Source organism: Drosophila biarmipes, chromosome X (genome assembly GCF_025231255.1).
Source record: "Drosophila biarmipes strain raj3 chromosome X, RU_DBia_V1.1, whole genome shotgun sequence".
NCBI lineage: Eukaryota > Metazoa > Arthropoda > Insecta > Diptera > Drosophilidae > Drosophila > Drosophila biarmipes.
Genome location: NC_066611.1, coordinates 21384960 through 21402755, shown reverse-complemented (window position 1 = coordinate 21402755; position 17796 = coordinate 21384960). Strand labels below are relative to the sequence as shown.

Genomic DNA, 17796 nt, shown 5'->3' with positions numbered 1-17796 from the left:
TTTAACACATATTCATTTGCTGAGTGTGCCAAAAGTTGTAATAAAACGCATGAAATGCAGACAACTCCCCTGACAAAAAGAGGCGGTCCTAAAGTGTAACCTCTCCAAAGAAAGTAGCTGCAGCGAAATCATAAAACGAAATCGAAAAGAGGAGGAAGGCAGACGAGCTTGAAGTTTGCAAATTAACTAAGCCATAAAGCGTAAATCGAATTAATCTAGGGCGGCGATAAAGGTTAATCATCAAAAAATAGAAGAAGGCGGAACCACAGTGGGTGGGAAAAGGGGAGGCAACTGTTAAGTTGTCGATGGTGACGCAGCTGGAAAAGTTAGCCCGTCTTAACCCATTCTCAGCCCGAGTCTTATGCCAACAATGAATACAATTAATCCTTAAGGTTGGCCAATACTTCAGCCAAATAAAAAAGCCTCGATTAAAAGTTGGAAATGGGATTTTCTTTTGGGCGTTCATTTCGCAATTTAGTTGTGGCAAACATTCATGTGGTCTCGGGGTTATTTGAAAATATTAAGCCAGGAAAATGGGTTAAGGCCGCCGAGCCGAGGTCCCTGGGCTTTTGTCTATGTAAATGAGATGGCGCCCCGAAGGCGCTCAAACTAAAGCAGAATGTGCCGAGGGGGTGGCACGAAAAAAGCAACAATGGGAAAAACCGGGGAGAGGAGAAAGCAATCTAAAAGTTCTGTTTCATTTATTGACAATTTGTTTCAAAATAATTGGCGGCACCCCAGAGTCCCCGCCCCCGCCGACCCCCTTGTGACCCAACAGCGCTGCCCCCGCCCCTGCCGCCGACCCCCCTCAGCAGTTAACAGCTGAGGGCTCCGCTCATTTGGTTTATGCGCCGCAGGACATGAGCACGTCCCGCATCCTGCGCCCGTCGTCCTGCGTCCAGCGGTGGCGAGTTGAATGAACCATACCGTGGGCCGCATACCGCCCAGTGTGTTTACTTTGCACTTTTGGGGCGGGGGCGGGGGCGGGGGCGGAGGCGTGGTCGCCTGCAAAATTCATGGAGAATGGATTGGCACTATGTAAATATCGCCTGAACGCCAATATTATGGCCACTTTAATGCAGGCAAAGTGCACGTAATTACGCTGGAGGCTTTTCAAATTCAAATGGGCTTTAAACAGCCTTTAAGAAATAGGAAATTCGAACGTTTTATGATACAACTAACATTGAAAGACAGACCAAGTTATGAACTATTCCTAGTAACTAGTACTGAATATTTTATAGCTTGTAAACCTTTGCTAAGAGCTTTCGTCCTGGTTTCTTGACAAATCTCCTGCGGTTTCCATTTGATTTTTAAAAGCCACGCGTCGTCCTACTCAATGGCAGGTGAAAATGTATGGACTGGATTTGCCATAATCCCCTCGTAAGCTTGATAGAGCCCGCCAAAGGTGGGAGGAGTCTCACCTGCGAATGCAATTTTATAATATCCTTATGCGATTTTTTGCCGTGACAAATCCTGAGCAGCTGTTGGTCAGCAGAGCGTCTAATCCGCATCGCTTGTCTCTTTCCACTCGGCTCTACCCGTCTTTCTCCACATTTATGTTGCGATTTAGCTTGCACTTGTTTTCAGTGATTTTCCTCTTTCCCCTTTCCAGCGGCAATTGGCTGCAAGAGCGCCTCTAATGTGGCGTCTTTCAGACGTTTTTTTATCAACTTTTTATCAACCCCCCGTGTGCCGTCTCTGTCCGCCGAGTAGCCCCCTCTCTTTCCAGTGACAGCTTAGTGTCGCAACAGCCAGCGAGGCGTGCAAATACAATGAGTAGATAAGTAGTTGCGACTCCGAGTTGCCGTCCTCTGTCGACGTCTGGATTGTCCAGATTGAAGTTGCTGGTGTGCAGGAATACAGAAGGCGATGACAGGCCGCCAGCCGGGGGTTAAGATAGACAATTTTTATGGTTTGTACGGACTTCATATCATACGTATTCATACGGAACCTAAAAAAACTATTTGTTTTATTTAATACTACTAAAACATCCCTAATAAACCGACATTTCCTATAACATCTTGCCATTAAACACATTTATAAAACTGGAAATCCAAAAATCCCGACACTTCTTTTAGCATCTTGGTCTAAATAGACTTTGTCCATTCGACTGCCGTTGATAACTATACACATATTAAGAGAAATTTATTGATAAAAGGTTTGGGAATTCCTTCTTTGAGATGATATATGGACCAAAAGTATTCCCAGAAAAATCTTAAGAGAGTTCGAACTCTCTTGAAAGACCTTGTCCACCACTATTTACCCCTGCCGGGAAGGCCCGCTATTCTGTACTTCCCCAGCTGGGTACAGTGAAGACTGCGACTGCGCGGATAATTTCCCCTCAGTCGCCGAAATCGTGCCTCAGGGGAAATCCGCGATTTATGAATGAATTCAAATTTACTACGCCACTGGGAACAGTTCCCCTGATTTTCCGAGCACAAGGCAAGGGTCCGCGGGTGTTGGTTAGCCAGAGGTCCGTGTTCTTGAAAGGTTGAATGACATGGTTTTGAAAAAGAAATATAATAGCAGAGCGGAAAATGTGAAGCAAGCCAAACAAAACGCGAGGTAACTTTAATTAAATTGGCTTCCCTCGCAAGTGCAAGACCTGAAAGTCAATTTAGCGCAGAGCTCCCAGCTGATGTCGGGACTAACTCGATTAAGCCAGAGATTTAATAGAGTTAGTTTAGAGATCACGGGCTTACGCCAGACCAGAATCCATCGTAATAACTTTACATTCTTTGCGGGGCCAAACACGAAATACATTCTGGCACGGAACTGCAAGGACGTCCAGCTGATGGCCCAAAATCCTTGGGGATTTAATAGACTGCGAACAAGAGCTAGTTTTTACAGCCTCGCAAAGGGTTTAATAATGGCCCGTCATAAAGCACGGAGTGCCCGATGTGCAGCGACAAGTGCAGGGATATGTCTTGTTTTGCCCTCGGCCAGCTGCTCTTTCAGGCTGTTGGTTCCGGTTTTAAAAGTGTTCTTACAAAATACATCATCTGCACATTGCAAATCCTCCTTGAGATTCAGCAGTTTGATGGCACCACACCAGTTCGGGGAGATAGAGGGGCTATCTGCAAGCCAAATCCGAAATTTAGCAAGTCCTTTGTCCAAATCACCAACTGCAACCGCTTGTATTTACGGGCATCTTGGGCCACAGCTCGTATATCTCGAAAATATGCGCATTTTCCTGTGCTATTTTGCCTAACCGCTGTGGACACGGACACATAAGTATACTTTACACGAAGCCATAAACTTTAGTTCGGGCGTGGGCGGGTGTGAGAAGAGAAAGCCTTCAAAGTGCACACAGAACTCTCCATCGTCTGGTAATCATAAACGGAAACGGAAATGGCAAACGACCTGGCCACAAACGTTGGCGCAAAATTCTCCATAATTCGGGCGAATCTGGTTTTTCAATTGCTTGTGTGTGCGATAACAGTAAAAGCTAAAATGTGTGGAGTCCTTGAGGTTGCACAAGTCCTGTGCTCATAGAGGACGGATTTTAGTGTCCGCACTTTAAGCATTTAGTTAGCTGGGATCTCAGTTTCGAGAAAATATGGTTTACCGCATGCAACAAGGTTTTATGGGTACTGCAATAGTAGCTGTAACTAGTAACTAGTTGGCTACGACAGAATTCTGGGCTTCAAGAGGTGAAATTTACAATTTAATGGGTCAACAACTCGGAGCAAAACTAGTCATATTAATTCTGTAGTTTTCTGAGGCAATCTCTGCTTGATTAAAGGAAGAACTACGTTTTTTGGCACGCGAGCACCTACTGTACTCGCCCCAATCTGCGCGTGTGTTGCATGTGCGTGGGGACAAATCAAATTTTGGTAGCACACTTCTCGGCGTCATTGCGGGCAGTGAAAGGGACACGAAAAGGGCCATTTGACGGTTTGACGGTTTTCCTGCGAAGGGACTGGCACCCGTGGAAAGTGTCTGCGATTGCTCGTAAAGCGAATGCCAACCCACTTTCCCGGAAGCGAATGAAACATTTCTGACTTATGTTCTAGGCCAGAATAAAGTTGCCAAAAAAGAGCCAGGGGGTGTTGCGTGCGGCAGGCGGCAAATGCATTTGGCTGCTGATTGAGCCGGGCTAATTGGCGACTTTTGCGGGGAAAAACGCGATGCAGCTGCCCCGATTGCATGCAAATGAGGCACGAAAACCACCCAGTTGCATTAATTGCTTTGTTTTGTTTCGCTTTTGCCGCGCTCCGCTCCGAGTGGCAAAAACCCCGCATCAACCTTGGTGGGGGCAAGCAACGCAAGGTCATGCCGAATCCCACCCCAGCGCCCATCCCCCCTTTTCAACACCCACCAGCGACACGGAGAGCAGCAACAAAACACTGACAGGCAGAGCGACAGCGACTGCGATTCAGTTGGGAAATATGAAGTATACGCAACGTGCGACACGGCGCGAAAGACAACTTATTTAACACATTATATGCAAGTTCAAATATTCAACTTTAACTCAAGTTCACGTCTAACCCCTGAAAGGTACCCACACCCTCCCCCATCACCGCGACATGTGCGAGCAAACTTTTCCCTTTGCCAACAGACAAAGTTCGGGCGCTGAATTTGCAAGGTTCCCACGAAGAGGAACTGCTTGGGCGAATTTATAAAATTATTCATAGTTTCTTTACGGCGCTGGGAAATGCGAAATAACAATGTGCATTCTTGTCTAAGTCTTATGTTAATAATTTTGATTTAATAAGGACGGATTTCCAAGTGCCAGAGTGACATTTGCGTTGTTATGCTGATTTATTCACTGGAAAAGTGGTCAAAACGGTTGTTGGTTGTTGGATGCTCAAAGCATCGGATTTTCACCAAAAAACTACACGGAGAATTCTGACGTTCTCATATGGATTGAAAATGTTCTCAAAATGAGAACGACATTTTTTGAGCCCAAAATGTTCTCATTGTGGTTGAAACAAGTTGAGTTTGTACTTAAAATTTGGTTAAATCGAAACTGTTCTCAAAACAAGAACGTGGTTCTTAAATCAAATTCAATTTGTTCTCAGAAACCCAATAATATCAAAACAAACGCACTAAAAAAAGAACAAGAAGTAAGTTGCATTTCGACACGAAGTGGTGTGTTGTTGATTTTTTATACCGCGTTAGTACCTTTTGGTTACTAGCAATTTTTGACCAACTTACACCAAAAAAGCTAAAGGAAAAAAATCGGATTTTCGCCAAAAAACTAAGATCATTTTTCTACACCTAAAAATATTCAGTTTTTTGGGCGAAACAAGAAAAGTAATGCTCCAAAAATGGAATGTCATACCTTGTTGAGCTCGTAATAAAAATGCCAATCAATTGGCATTCACAGCTAAAATTTTTTATTTTGGACCAGTTTTCGCAAAAAAAGGCGATGGTACCCCTGTAAAAAAATGGAAAAATTGAAAAAATTTAAAGTTTTTAGAATCAGCCAGAAAATGACTCAGATCAACTGTCTAGCTTGCTAGCTGCCCAAAACAGTGCGTCGCATAGGTTTGGACAATTTTTGACCAACTTACACCAAAAAAGCTAAAGGAAAAAAATCGGATTTTCGCCAAAAAACTAAGATCATTTTTCTACACCTAAAAATATTCAGTTTTTTGGGCGAAACAAGAAAAGTAATGCTCCAAAAATGGAATGCCATACCTTGTTGAGCTCGTAATAAAAATCCCAATCAATTGGCATTCACAGCTAAAATTTTTTATTTTGGACCAGTTTTCGCAAAAAAAGACGATGGTACCCCTTGTAAAAAATGGAAAATTGAAAAAATTTAAAGTTCTTAGAATCAGCCAGAAAATGACTTGGATCAATTGTCTAGCTTGCTAGCTGCCCAAAACAGTGTGTTCCGTAGGTTTTGGGCAATTTTTGACCAAGTTACACCAAAAAAGCTAAAGGAAAAAAATCGGATTTTCCCCAAAAAACTAAGATCATTTTTCTACACCTAAAAATATTCAGTTTTTTGGGCGAAACAAGAAAAGTAATGCTCCAAAAATGGAATGTCATACCTTGTTGAGCTCGTAATAAAAATGCCAATCAATTGGCATTCACAGCTAAAATTTTTTATTTTGGACCAGTTTTCGCAAAAAAAGACGATGTAAAAAAATGGAAAAATTGAAAAAATTTAAAGTTCTTAGAATCAGCCAGAAAATGACTTGGATCAATTGTCTAGCTTGCTAGCTGCCCAAAACAGTGTGTTCCGTAGGTTTTGGGCAATTTTTGACCAAGTTACACCAAAAAAGCTAAAGGAAAAAAATCGGATTTTCCCCAAAAAACTAAGATCATTTTTCTACACCTAAAAATATTCAGTTTTTTGGGCGAAACAAGAAAAGTAATGCTCCAAAAATGGAATGTCATACCTTGTTGAGCTCGTAATAAAAATGCCAATCAATTGGCATTCACAGCTAAAATTTTTTATTTTGGACCAGTTTTCGCAAAAAAAGACGATGTAAAAAAATGGAAAAATTGAAAAAATTTAAAGTTCTTAGAATCAGCCAGAAAATGACTTGGATCAATTGTCTAGCTTGCTAGCTGCCCAAAACAGTGTGTTCCGTAGGTTTTGGGCAATTTTTGACCAAGTTACACCAAAAAAGCTAAAGGAAAAAAATCGGATTTTCCCCAAAAAACTAAGATCATTTTTCTACACCTAAAAATATTCAGTTTTTTGGGCGAAACAAGAAAAGTAATGCTCCAAAAATGGAATGTCATACCTTGTTGAGCTCGTAATAAAAATGCCAATCAATTGGCATTCACAGCTAAAATTTTTTATTTTGGACCAGTTTTCGCAAAAAAAGACGATGTAAAAAAATGGAAAAATTGAAAAAATTTAAAGTTCTTAGAATCAGCCAGAAAATGACTTGGATCAATTGTCTAGCTTGCTAGCTGCCCAAAACAGTGTGTTCCGTAGGTTTTGGGCAATTTTTGACCAAGTTACACCAAAAAAGCTAAAGGAAAAAAATCGGATTTTCCCCAAAAAACTAAGATCATTTTTCTACACCTAAAAATATTCAGTTTTTTGGGCGAAACAAGAAAAGTAATGCTCCAAAAATGGAATGCCATACCTTGTTGAGCTCGTAATAAAAATCCCAATCAATTGGCATTCACAGCTAAAATTTTTTATTTTGGACCAGTTTTCGCAAAAAAAGACGATGGTACCCCTTGTAAAAAATGGAAAATTGAAAAAATTTAAAGTTCTTAGAATCAGCCAGAAAATGACTTGGATCAATTGTCTAGCTTGCTAGCTGCCCAAAACAGTGTGTTCCGTAGGTTTTGGGCAATTTTTGACCAAGTTACACCAAAAAAGCTAAAGGAAAAAAATCGGATTTTCCCCAAAAAACTAAGATCATTTTTCTACACCTAAAAATATTCAGTTTTTTGGGCGAAACAAGAAAAGTAATGCTCCAAAAATGGAATGTCATACCTTGTTGAGCTCGTAATAAAAATGCCAATCAATTGGCATTCACAGCTAAAATTTTTTATTTTGGACCAGTTTTCGCAAAAAAAGACGATGTAAAAAAATGGAAAAATTGAAAAAATTTAAAGTTCTTAGAATCAGCCAGAAAATGACTTGGATCAATTGTCTAGCTTGCTAGCTGCCCAAAACAGTGCGTTCCGTAGTTTTTGGACAATTTTTGACCAACTTACACCAAAAAAGCTAAAGGAAAAAAATCGGATTTTCCCCAAAAAACTAAGATCATTTTTCTACACCTAAAAATATTCCGTTTTTTGGGCGAAACAAGAAAAGTAATGCTCCAAAAATGGAATGTCATACCTTGTTGAGCTCGTAATAAAAATGCCAATCAATTGGCATTCACAGCTAAGATATTTTTCTTTCAGCTCTTTTGGTGTAACTTGGTCAAAAATTACTTTTGTTGTTCTGGGCTTAAAACGGATTGTTTTTTGGAGGGGCCTTAATGGCCCGAAATCTACAAGACGAACGAAGATTTTCGTTATCCACCAATTTTTATTATATGTTGTCGACAATTCGGAAAATAGATGTACGAGTATATGAAAAATTCAAAGAATTCAAATAAAACGAAGCATATCCGTAGTAAAAGAGCGAATTCAAAGCCCTCGCGATATCTGTGGCCCATCTACACATGTGATTTTGTCCCTCTTAACCTGTTGTGAAGAGGGTGTGAAAATAGCTAGCACCTGGTCTCTTAACGCCCTTTTGACCGCATCGCATTTTGATTAAGCTTGCATTTGCTTTGTGCTGCCAAAAAGGGGGCGTGACAGATGCAGAATCGCAGGAAAGCGCATATTAAATTCCACTTAAGTGGCAGATGGATGGCCAAACGAACCACTGCTTCACATAATGCATGAAGGGACACACAGTGGTCGCTGGCTTGTAATGGACAAATGTTGTAAGGCAGTAAGATAATTATAAAGCAATGAAATAGCCATCAATGTAGCGTAAACAATAAAGTAAATGTACAAAAACTATATATTAATTTTAAAGAAAATATTTGTTTTTAAAAAAAAAAGTATTAAAAGACAGAAGGTATCTGGAAGGGAAATACGACAAATTCACTTGACACAAATATACTAAATACTTTGTGTACAAATCACATGTTGCACTTAGCCAGTGGCCACTGTAGCCCATGTATTCGCTCACCGGGAAAAGGGCGAAAATGCGGGGCCGCAGCGACAGGACCTCGGTCCTCTTGTCACTTAATTTCCAGCCAACAATGGCAATAAAGAGCCAAAAGGCAAGCCGCACAAAGAGTGGCCGTCGACCGCGAATTGGATGCGGATTGGCAGGACGAGGACGAGGACGCTGGAGTCCTGGCTGGCCAAAGGATGCGCATCCTGGGCGGCATGATATATGACAGCTGCATGGCCATTTGAATGCATTTTATCCCCTGTCCCTGCAAATATATAACGCTTTATTCGTTTTGGGGAACAACAGCAAGAAAAGGAGGCCGTTAAACAAATGGGTGGTTTTTGCAACTGGTAAAAACTGTCCTTTTAGTAAAATACGCAAAGGGGTTCCCGTGGAGTTGTGCCCTTCGACAATTCCTTGTTCCTTGCGAATTCTTTTAATTTCTGATGCTTGTTGGTGCCTGGCTGACTTCAATCAACAATTATTCAATGCGATTTCGTTGCGAAAATGGCAGAACCCGAAAATACCCCAGCCTTACAACCGCAGTGCGATGTCCTCTTAATTCGATTATGAGCATATAAACATGGATATTTACGTGATCCATGGATAAATATACCGCCCTGCTTCTGCATTCCCTGGGGGCAAATAATTAAAATCCCTTTTGCGCTGAGGAGTTGAAAAAATATAGTATTTGCAAACCGAAAGCTTTTCTGGGCCACATCTGCAGTGCACAGGAAGAAATAACGAAGAAAATAATTCAAATTTGAAGACTGCTTGTAAAAAGCATCTTCCTTACTGGTTCTGAAATCAAAAATATGGTTTTTAAAAACTTTAAAATGGTAAATAAATGATAATGATGACAAATCCAAATCGCTTACAATTTTTCCGAGTGTCATTGCAGTTTCTGCGTAATTGGAGCAACAGTTTTTTTGTGCCCCGAGCCGGAAACAGAGCCCAACAAATTGAGTTTTGTTTCCCCATGAAATTGTGAGTGCTCCGCCGTAAATCAAAAGTTGCCAGCGGCGAGATGGGGCGATCCTTTTTTGCATTCCACATGGGTTGCGGGTATAAATAAAATTCGTTTGACTGCAACTGCGTCGACGGAACAAAAACATTTGGGAAACTGGGAACCTGTGACCCTTGACCCCACCACCCCACCCCTGCAATCAATTAAAATTGTAAGCGTGAGCCTGGGCGAAAACAAGCCCGTAAAAACTTTAGCTCCGCAAAACCACATTCAATGAAAGCCATTGAAAATGTTTAAAGAGAAAATATCATTAAGAACTTGGATGAATTTCGAAGAAGAAGAAATCATTCAAAACAAAGAGGAGTTTCTTCTTGAATATATAGTACCAAACGAGATTATAAATTTCCCTCACTTACCACTAAGAACTTCCTTTTCACAAGCTACAGCAACAGTCAGAACTAAAACCTATTTTGTTATTTTTCAAATATAAAATAAAAAAAATTATTTTTTGAAATGAAAACATTTAACCAAATCTTTGGAACTCAGGTTTCCACAAGCTTCAGCTATAGTCCCAACCTAAGTCAGATAAAACTCCACAATCTTGTGTATAAATGTAGTTTATTTTTGTTTCTCGCTGCTGTTTGTATTCGGTCACGTGTTAAGTATTAATAAATAAATTGCGTTAGGTAGTATACGATTAGTGTTTGGTTTTAGAATTTTAGAAGTTAGTTAGAGGCGCAGTAGCAGAGAGTTCTTTAGTGGGTTCCTTAGTGTGGTTGCCGTGTCCCGAGTAGCTTAGAAATGTTTTAATTAATTGTTGTGGCTGTGTGTCTTTTGTGTTTTGCAAAAATATTGCACCTGCGCTTCCGACTGGCAATCAGAAGTGTTATATATATATATTTATATAAATATTATTAACTTGCGTCTTTTGTGGTTACCTGCACTCGAAATATTTAAAATATTCTTTTAGTTCCGTCGCTTCCTTTCAGATTAATAACATATGTTTCAATTGTTTGCTTCTGCGGTTTATTTGCCTTTTGTTTGTCGCTTTTAAGTATGCAAAAATAAGCTCTATCCCTCTATCTGTCTCTTTCGCCCGCTGTGGCGCCGTCTCTGTCTTTCTCCGTGGCTCCGTCTCTTTCTTATACATTTATGCCCTCGCCTAACAGAAACTAGACAATGCTGAAATTATTGTTCTTCGTATTACTTTTGCTGTTTTGCTTATTGTTTTCGCTTTAGATTTTAGATTTATCATATTTGCATCTTTATCTTTATAGTACGAGTATATATCGTTAGGTATATGGCAATAATCGATCGAGAAATGTGCAGATTTCTTGTACAGACGTTACATAAACAATTAGAACCGTATGCGCTTCGTTTGTTTTAAATCTGACGCGTTTTAAATGCATTTATTTTGTTTGTTGTTGCAGGCATGGCTTCGTTTGTCTAAGGCTATTTTCTTTAAATATAAATATCGGTAATGGTATTGCAATAATCCTCGCAATGGCTCTATACAATAATAGGTTTAACGAAATCTAACTCTTTTTGGCATAAGGTGTGTTGCTTTTTGTTTCTCTTTATCGAAAATTATAAATGTAGTTAAAGAACTAAAGTAGGTTAATTTACGTGACAAATAATGGATTAGATCATATCATAAATAATTGCTTGCAAGTAAATTCAATCGAGTGCTTAGGCTACTGGATGCGAGGGGTAATGGGGGAAGGTTGGTATTTTGGGTACACTTTTGGGGCATTGGGTTTACAATTCTTCGAATACTTTACAATGACTGCTCACATACACTCGCACTGGCTTTAAATTCAGTCTTTTCATATACAAAGATGGGAAAAAAACATAACGTTCAAGTTCTTCTGAAGCTGTTATAATAATCCTCATTGTCGTATATCGATTCTGGGCAGTTGAACGATTCTTGTCGGTGAACAATCAATCTCATTTAAGGCTTAATCGATTTACAAATGGTCAAATCATTTGAATTGTCTAAAATTAACATTTTGAAAATGTAAGACCAACGAACAATTCATCAACTTGGGGCTAAGCGAATTCCAGTAATTGGTCTATAACGAATCGACTCCCCGCCGACTCCTTTTTAGTTGATGGAACTTAAAGCTGATCGTGTTGCAGTTGACGAATTTATAGTTTTTCGACTCCAGCGCAGGCGTGTGAACAGTTGCATGCGTTTATATATAGATAGGCGTCTCCTGGCCGGTGAGCAAACGAAACATGGACGTGGGCATCGTCTTCATCAGGATCTATTTATGGAAGACGGCTATACACCTATTTAACGAACACTTTGGAATCAAATGCATACCTCGCCCACTGAGGATGACAACAGCTTGACGATGGTATCGTGGGGAACGGCCACCACGCTCTGGTTGTTAATCTCAATGATGCGGTGGCCAACGCGTACTCCGCCCCGCTCCGCGATTCCTCCACGCAAAAGGCTGCAGATCTGCATACAAATAGATATCATTCATAGGAAACCAACCAAAGTGGTTCTGTTATGAGTGCCCAACTCACCACGCCGTTTTGAACACTGAAGCCCAGCTGGAACAGCGCCTTGGGTCGCAGGATCTTGACCTCGACGACGGGCGGACAGGGCACAACGGTGAACTTGACGGCAGTTTGGTTCTTGGCATTGCGAATGTAGCTCTGGCAGGTGGACAGCGGCAGGCCCACCAGGCTCATGCCATTGATGGCTATCAGCTGGTCGCCGATGTTCAGCTGGCCGCAGCGGGCGGCCGCTCCGGAGCTCATCAGGTTGGCAATCACCACGGTGGGCAGCATGGAGCCCCAGCCGCTCTCCACGATTACAACGCCCAGGATCTCGCCCTTGGCCTTCGGCACCACCACCTCCTTCTGCAGCTCCTTCTTGGCGAAGATCTCCAGCTCGTCGCCGAAGATCTCCTGACTGTTGAGCACCTCCTGGTAGTCCATCTCCTTGGCCAGGCTCTCGTTCTCGATGCCGTTCGCCTTCAGGAACTCCATGTAGGCCACTTGAAAGGCCTGACCGATGGACTGGGCTATGAACTGCGCCTCATCGCTCTCGAACACGTGGCAGATCATCTTGGGCGTGCGATTATGCTTGCTGAGCGGCTCCTTGGGCGGCGACTCGTCCTCGCCGATGCCCGGACTGGGCACCTCGCCCAATGGATTGGCAGTCGCTGGATCCACCACACTGTTCGGCACAAACCTGCGACGAGCCATCAGCACAACCAGATCGCCAATGTCGGCTATGTAGGATATAGTGCGCAAGGCGTGGTCCATCATGATCTCCTTCAGATCCGTGTTCAGCACCATTATCTTCTCGGTTGATATGAACAGGTCCACTTCGGTGCTCGGCTGACTTTCGCCCTCGGGAGCCTGGCGGAAATGCAAGAAACGTAGATGTTAGTAAATAGGCCTTCTTAGGAGGTTTCTTTCGGTCAACTATAGAGGGGCCAACGATCGCTTACCAAAGCCTATCGAGAGGAATGCGCAGCAGGGAACGAGAAAAGCGAACGAGAAAGTGTTAGACACACACAGAGAGCAGAGGGCATAGCCTAGCGGGGTTTCTGGATGAATGTGCTTTACGTGCTTCACCGCCGGGTTCGTGCACTCACCTTGATCCTGGAGACGGCCTCCTCGGCCTGCATCATCCGGGTCGACTTGGTCGGCTGGCCCTCGCACACAAGCTGAGTCGATCCCAGATATCTGGCCCGGAACAGCACGCCCTCGATCAGAACTTTGGGTTCCAAGAGACCTAGGGGCGAATACATCTATTATTAGAAATGATTCCATGGCAAGGGGCTCAATTTTCAATTTGTATTCAACGAAAGTGTGCTTCGAAATTAAAATCGCAGAAACATCCGCTCGGAAATAGCGACTTACATGATATCAGCATTATTTGCGCACAGATGGCAGCGTGGAATGTCGAATGGGTTTCGATATCAGTAAAAAACCAACCGGGGGCGTTGCCCATTGTGTGGGAGAACATTTCAAACTCCTGCGCACTTACCCTCCTTGTTTCGCGACTTGGCCTTCTTGTCCGAGTTGGCCGAGTCCTTCAGCGACTTGATGGAGCCCGTGGGACTCTTGCTGAACTGCAGCTTCTCGGGCGAACTTAGGGAGATGTCGGCCGTGCCCACGATCTGGCAGATGTCCGGCGAATTGGGTGTCAGGGAGGTGCCAATTCCCTGCCGGATGGTGGCCGTCGAGTAGGTCGGCGGCTTGGCATTGGCCATTGGAATCGGATTGTTGTTGTCCGCCATGCCATTGAGGTGGCCGTTGCTGGCGATCTCCGTGCCCTCGTTGGCATTGCTGTCCGCCAGGGTCTGCAAGAGAGTAACAGTATGCATTATTACCAGACCAATACGATTAGACTGTTCCCTACCTGGTCGGCGAAGAAATCCTGCTCATCGTGCCGCTGCTGACCTAGGAGGCGATCCGTTTCCAGGTCAGTGTCCGGTTCCTCATCCACCGCTGCAGCCTGAGCCGCCGAGACCGCTGTCGTCTTGCGGGGGACCCACACCGGGGAGTCCGGATCCGTGGGCAGCACCTCGTCGCAGAACTTCAGCTTTTCCGGCTGCGTTTTGGCTCGCTGCAGGGCGGAACGAATCTCCTTCATGGCCTCCTGGATTTCCGACGCAGCCTGCGATGGCACTGATCCTCCCGCAGTCGTTGCTGTCACTCCCAGCCCCGATCCCCCTGACTTTTCTGTTGAGGAACCCGCCAAGGCTGCTGCATAAACGGCACCGTAGTGACTGTCCAACGGATTATCGCCCTCTGCGGCCATGGCCATGGATTCACTGGCATCGGCGATCTCGATTTGGGGCGGCGACGATGGGGGCGGGGCCGGGGGCATGGGCAACGAGGCGAAGTCGCTTATCAGCGCCGACTGCGAGGCATCTGTGGTCAACGTAGCCATGCTGGCACTCATCACGTTGTAGTCGTTCTCCAGCCGCTCGCCATTGCCGTTGTGCTCGTGGACGGGCTGCTGCGATTGGGACGGCTGCTGCTTGTCACAGACCACGGACACATTGTTCTCCGTATCGGAGGCATGGCCACTGCTCAGGCCGTCCTCCAGCACGGGCATGCTCGTATACAGTTTGCCATAGTCCGTGGGGCAGTTGATGTCGTTGGACAGGCTGTCCAGGTCGCCGCAATTCGAATCGTAATCCGTCGTCTCCGGCGACAGGGTGAAGTTCCGCGAGTGCCGTCGCAAGTTGGCCTCCAACTCCGTGTCCGCCAGGTCGCCGCTACTGCGACTGTTCGAGTCAATGTACAGCTCGATGTCATTGTGCTCCTGGTAGACCGTCGCTGGGTTCTGGTCACTGGGCTAAAATCATTGTATGTGTAAGCTGTTTTAATGGCTTTCATTTGGACACGACTCACTGGCTTCTTAGTGGGCGATCGGTGCACCATGTAGAGCTCATCCTTGGGTATTCTCGCCAGCCGCTGGCCAATGTAGGCCTGCTCCAGGGGCGTGGCAGGATACTCCTGTTGCTGCTGCCAAACAAAATGGTAAATTAGCACGTTTGGGTGTAAATGTGGAGAGGGACACTCACAGAACTGGCCAGATCGTCACCACTTTCCGCGGTGTAGTCCGTGTATCGCTTCTCGTCCTCCGGATTCGCCTTGAAGAACTCCTCCAGGACCTTTCGGGTCTCCGAGAACTCGTACAGGTAATCGAAAGTCGGGGTCTTCTCACGCAGCGCCCCCGAGCGCTCCTCCTCGTGATCGATCAGATCGATGAGGTTGCCCACAGATGCTTTGGCCGAGGCAGTCGCATTGTTGCCGGCGCTGGAGGTTGTGGGCGAAACCCTTTGCGGGAATCCCGGCGGACGTTTTCGAGGACCACCCAAGGTGATCGTGTTTGTGTTGGGCTGACTGCCGAATCGCCGCGGCGATCCTTCGTACTCGGCAATGGGCAGCTGGCCAATCATCTTGGTCACCTTGAGGACATCCTCGTTGCTGCCCGGACGCTGGCCACTCGATGCCTTGTTCATCCAGTTGGTGTCGATGTCGTCGAACACCACGATCTCACCATCCCGCAGACACTGGCCGTCCGCCTTGCCCACATCCGTCGGCGAGCCGGGACTGGCCAATCCCTTGAAGAACGAGAGCAGAGAAATACCATTATGGTAGACGAAACTGAGCTAGAAGTGATTCTCCATCTTCTCACCTGTGGCAGGACATCCCGGGACTCGAACTGGCTGCCCGGACTCCTGCCCAGCCGGATCTGATGCAAGTGCGGTCGCTGGTAGTAATAGCCGCCCGAATCACGGGCCGCGTTCAAACCGTAGCCGCCGCCGGGCACCTGACCACCTCCGCCGGACGGGGACAGTCCCTGCAGCGGGACGTAGGACAGCTCGGCATTGAGGTCCGGCGAATTGAGCACCGTACTGGCCGGCGTAACATTTGGGCTACGGGTGCGCATCTCCCACACATATCGCTCCTGCTGCTGCTGTTGTCCCTGAAGCTGCTGCTGCTGCTGCGGCTTCTGTGGCTGCTGCTGCTGCTGATGCTGCGACTGCTGGCCAAAGCTCATCTGGATGTGCGCCGGATTGACCATGGACTCGTTGCTGCTGTCGCTGCAGGAGTTGGAGTTCATGGCTGGACCAGCAAGAGGGGATCTCCGGGGCGAGGGACTGCGGCTTCGAAGGCTGCTACTGCTCTAGTGCTGCATCCGCTGCTTCTGCTGCTGCGATTGCTGCCTCACTGGGGGCCACTGCCTGGGGGAGAACGGTGATTAGTCGATGGTGATCTAAGGCGGCGATGAATCACTGCACTGCAGCAGAGCTAGCGAAAAGTCAGGGACAGGTGGCCGCCGGCGGTGACGCAGTTCGCTACCCTGACGTTTATTACGGGTACTATGGTTTCAGGCACGGGTTTCAGGGGTTCGAAAACGCCAGAAGCTGCCCAAAAGCGTGCTGGGAAGGTGTTCCAAGTGGAACACCCTTTAATGATAGCTGGGGACTGGCTTGTTTGGGAGCACCTTTGGAGGCCGCGTTTAAGCTGTCTTCGACTGAAATCGCCTTGGAACAGGGTGGGGAAGACTGGTCTGCCCCTGTTCGACTTCCCTAGAGGGCAGAGATTTTCAATGCTGCTGGCAATTAACCCACTACTGAGCTCCTGTGTGCCCCACGTACCCCCAGCTCCTGCGCACACGTAAACTTGGCCTCCAAAAGTGCTCGCGCAGCAAAACAAACGCAGGAGGCTGCAGGCCAGACACAACAACCACCCACACGACAAGGGCTGCCTGGCTAGCTGGCTGGGCGGGTGGTGCAGTGGGAGGAGCAGGTGGGTGGTGCCCCTTTGTTGTGCGCCGATGGTGGCAACCGCTGCCTTGCTGCAGCGCCCGGGCGCGGAGGCGTGGGGCAGGCAGAGCTCCCCGTCGCCGTAACGTGTGTCTATCCCGTGCGTATTGTTAAAAATCAATAGATTTGTGTTTTTCGCAGCTCCCCTCCTCCCCCTCCATGGGGGAATCGCACAACACAACATACACACACCACACACACGCGCTCGCACAACTCGCCGACGGCAACACTACTGCATCGGCGGCAGCAGCAACGGGGCGGCCAGCGAAACCACACCTGTCGCGGTTTGACACTTGCTATTTACCATTTAATTCATATTTATCTCTTTGAGTTTCAAATCATCTCACGGGTGGTGGGGCTGTTGGTCGCAACTGGCATGTCGGAGTTATCGAAGTATCGATATTATGGCAAATGATAGTTCCGTCCCTGCTATCCTGGAACCGCTCAGAGGACAGCCACGCCAAGGCTAGCGTCAGCTAGCCTTATTACTCCTGGAAGTTGATGTTTTCAAATATCATTATATTTTTCGGAAATTCGACAGCCCTAGTTCGAAGCGAATTCGGTGAAACATCGCTCAGTTTTTCGGTATTTTTTCTGTAACGTAAGCAAACGTAAGTGCCACTGTTGGACTTTAACAGCTCTGTTAAGATGCATCGAAGTCTAACAGCGCAGAGCAGCGGCAGAGTTGGGGCACTTCAATATACCGAAAATACTGCAAACGGCCGCGCTGGTAGTTCGGGGGTGACTCGGCTGCTGGGAGGGTGTCTCCACTAAGAGTTTACAGTGATGACTCAGCGGAGACACCATTCTGTTATACCAATCCAATTAGGAAGATCTAATGAGTTCAGTAAGGCGACCCTTTTCAATATGCATGAAGAAAATGTACATCTTAGGTAAAAACCGCATATTGCACC

The 17796-nt window shown here is 45.6% G+C and overlaps 1 protein-coding gene and 1 long non-coding RNA gene across 5 annotated transcripts; both read right to left on the bottom strand.

Annotated features, from left to right (window-relative positions):
• Window positions 1–5133: 5133 nt before the first annotated feature.
• On the bottom strand, window positions 5134–7479 carry LOC127010670 (uncharacterized). The gene is made up of 3 exons (XR_007763385.1): window positions 7059–7479; window positions 5647–6005; window positions 5134–5287 (listed from the first exon to the last, which is right to left on the bottom strand). It is a non-coding gene; the product is annotated as an uncharacterized LOC127010670 (long non-coding RNA).
• A 2691-nt stretch (window positions 7480–10170) lies between these two features.
• Window positions 10171–17296, bottom strand: LOC108023542 (uncharacterized). Of its 4 annotated transcripts, none has more exons than XM_044093633.2 (10): window positions 17187–17296; window positions 15748–16297; window positions 15131–15673; window positions 14958–15071; window positions 13957–14901; window positions 13582–13897; window positions 13187–13308; window positions 12105–12947; window positions 11896–12036; window positions 10171–11836 (listed from the first exon to the last, which is right to left on the bottom strand). In XM_044093633.2, exons 2-10 carry the CDS (start codon window positions 16174–16176, stop codon window positions 11765–11767), a joined length of 3525 nt encoding a protein of 1174 aa, XP_043949568.1. In that variant the 5' UTR covers window positions 16177–16297; window positions 17187–17296; the 3' UTR covers window positions 10171–11764. The 4 variants fall into 4 exon arrangements, with proteins under 4 accessions (XP_043949568.1, XP_043949566.1, XP_043949567.1 ...); XM_044093631.2 differs by having other exon boundaries at window positions 13187–13326; window positions 17187–17295; XM_044093632.2 differs by having other exon boundaries at window positions 13187–13326; window positions 14958–15068; window positions 17187–17295.
• Between the last annotated feature and the right edge of the window lie 500 nt (window positions 17297–17796).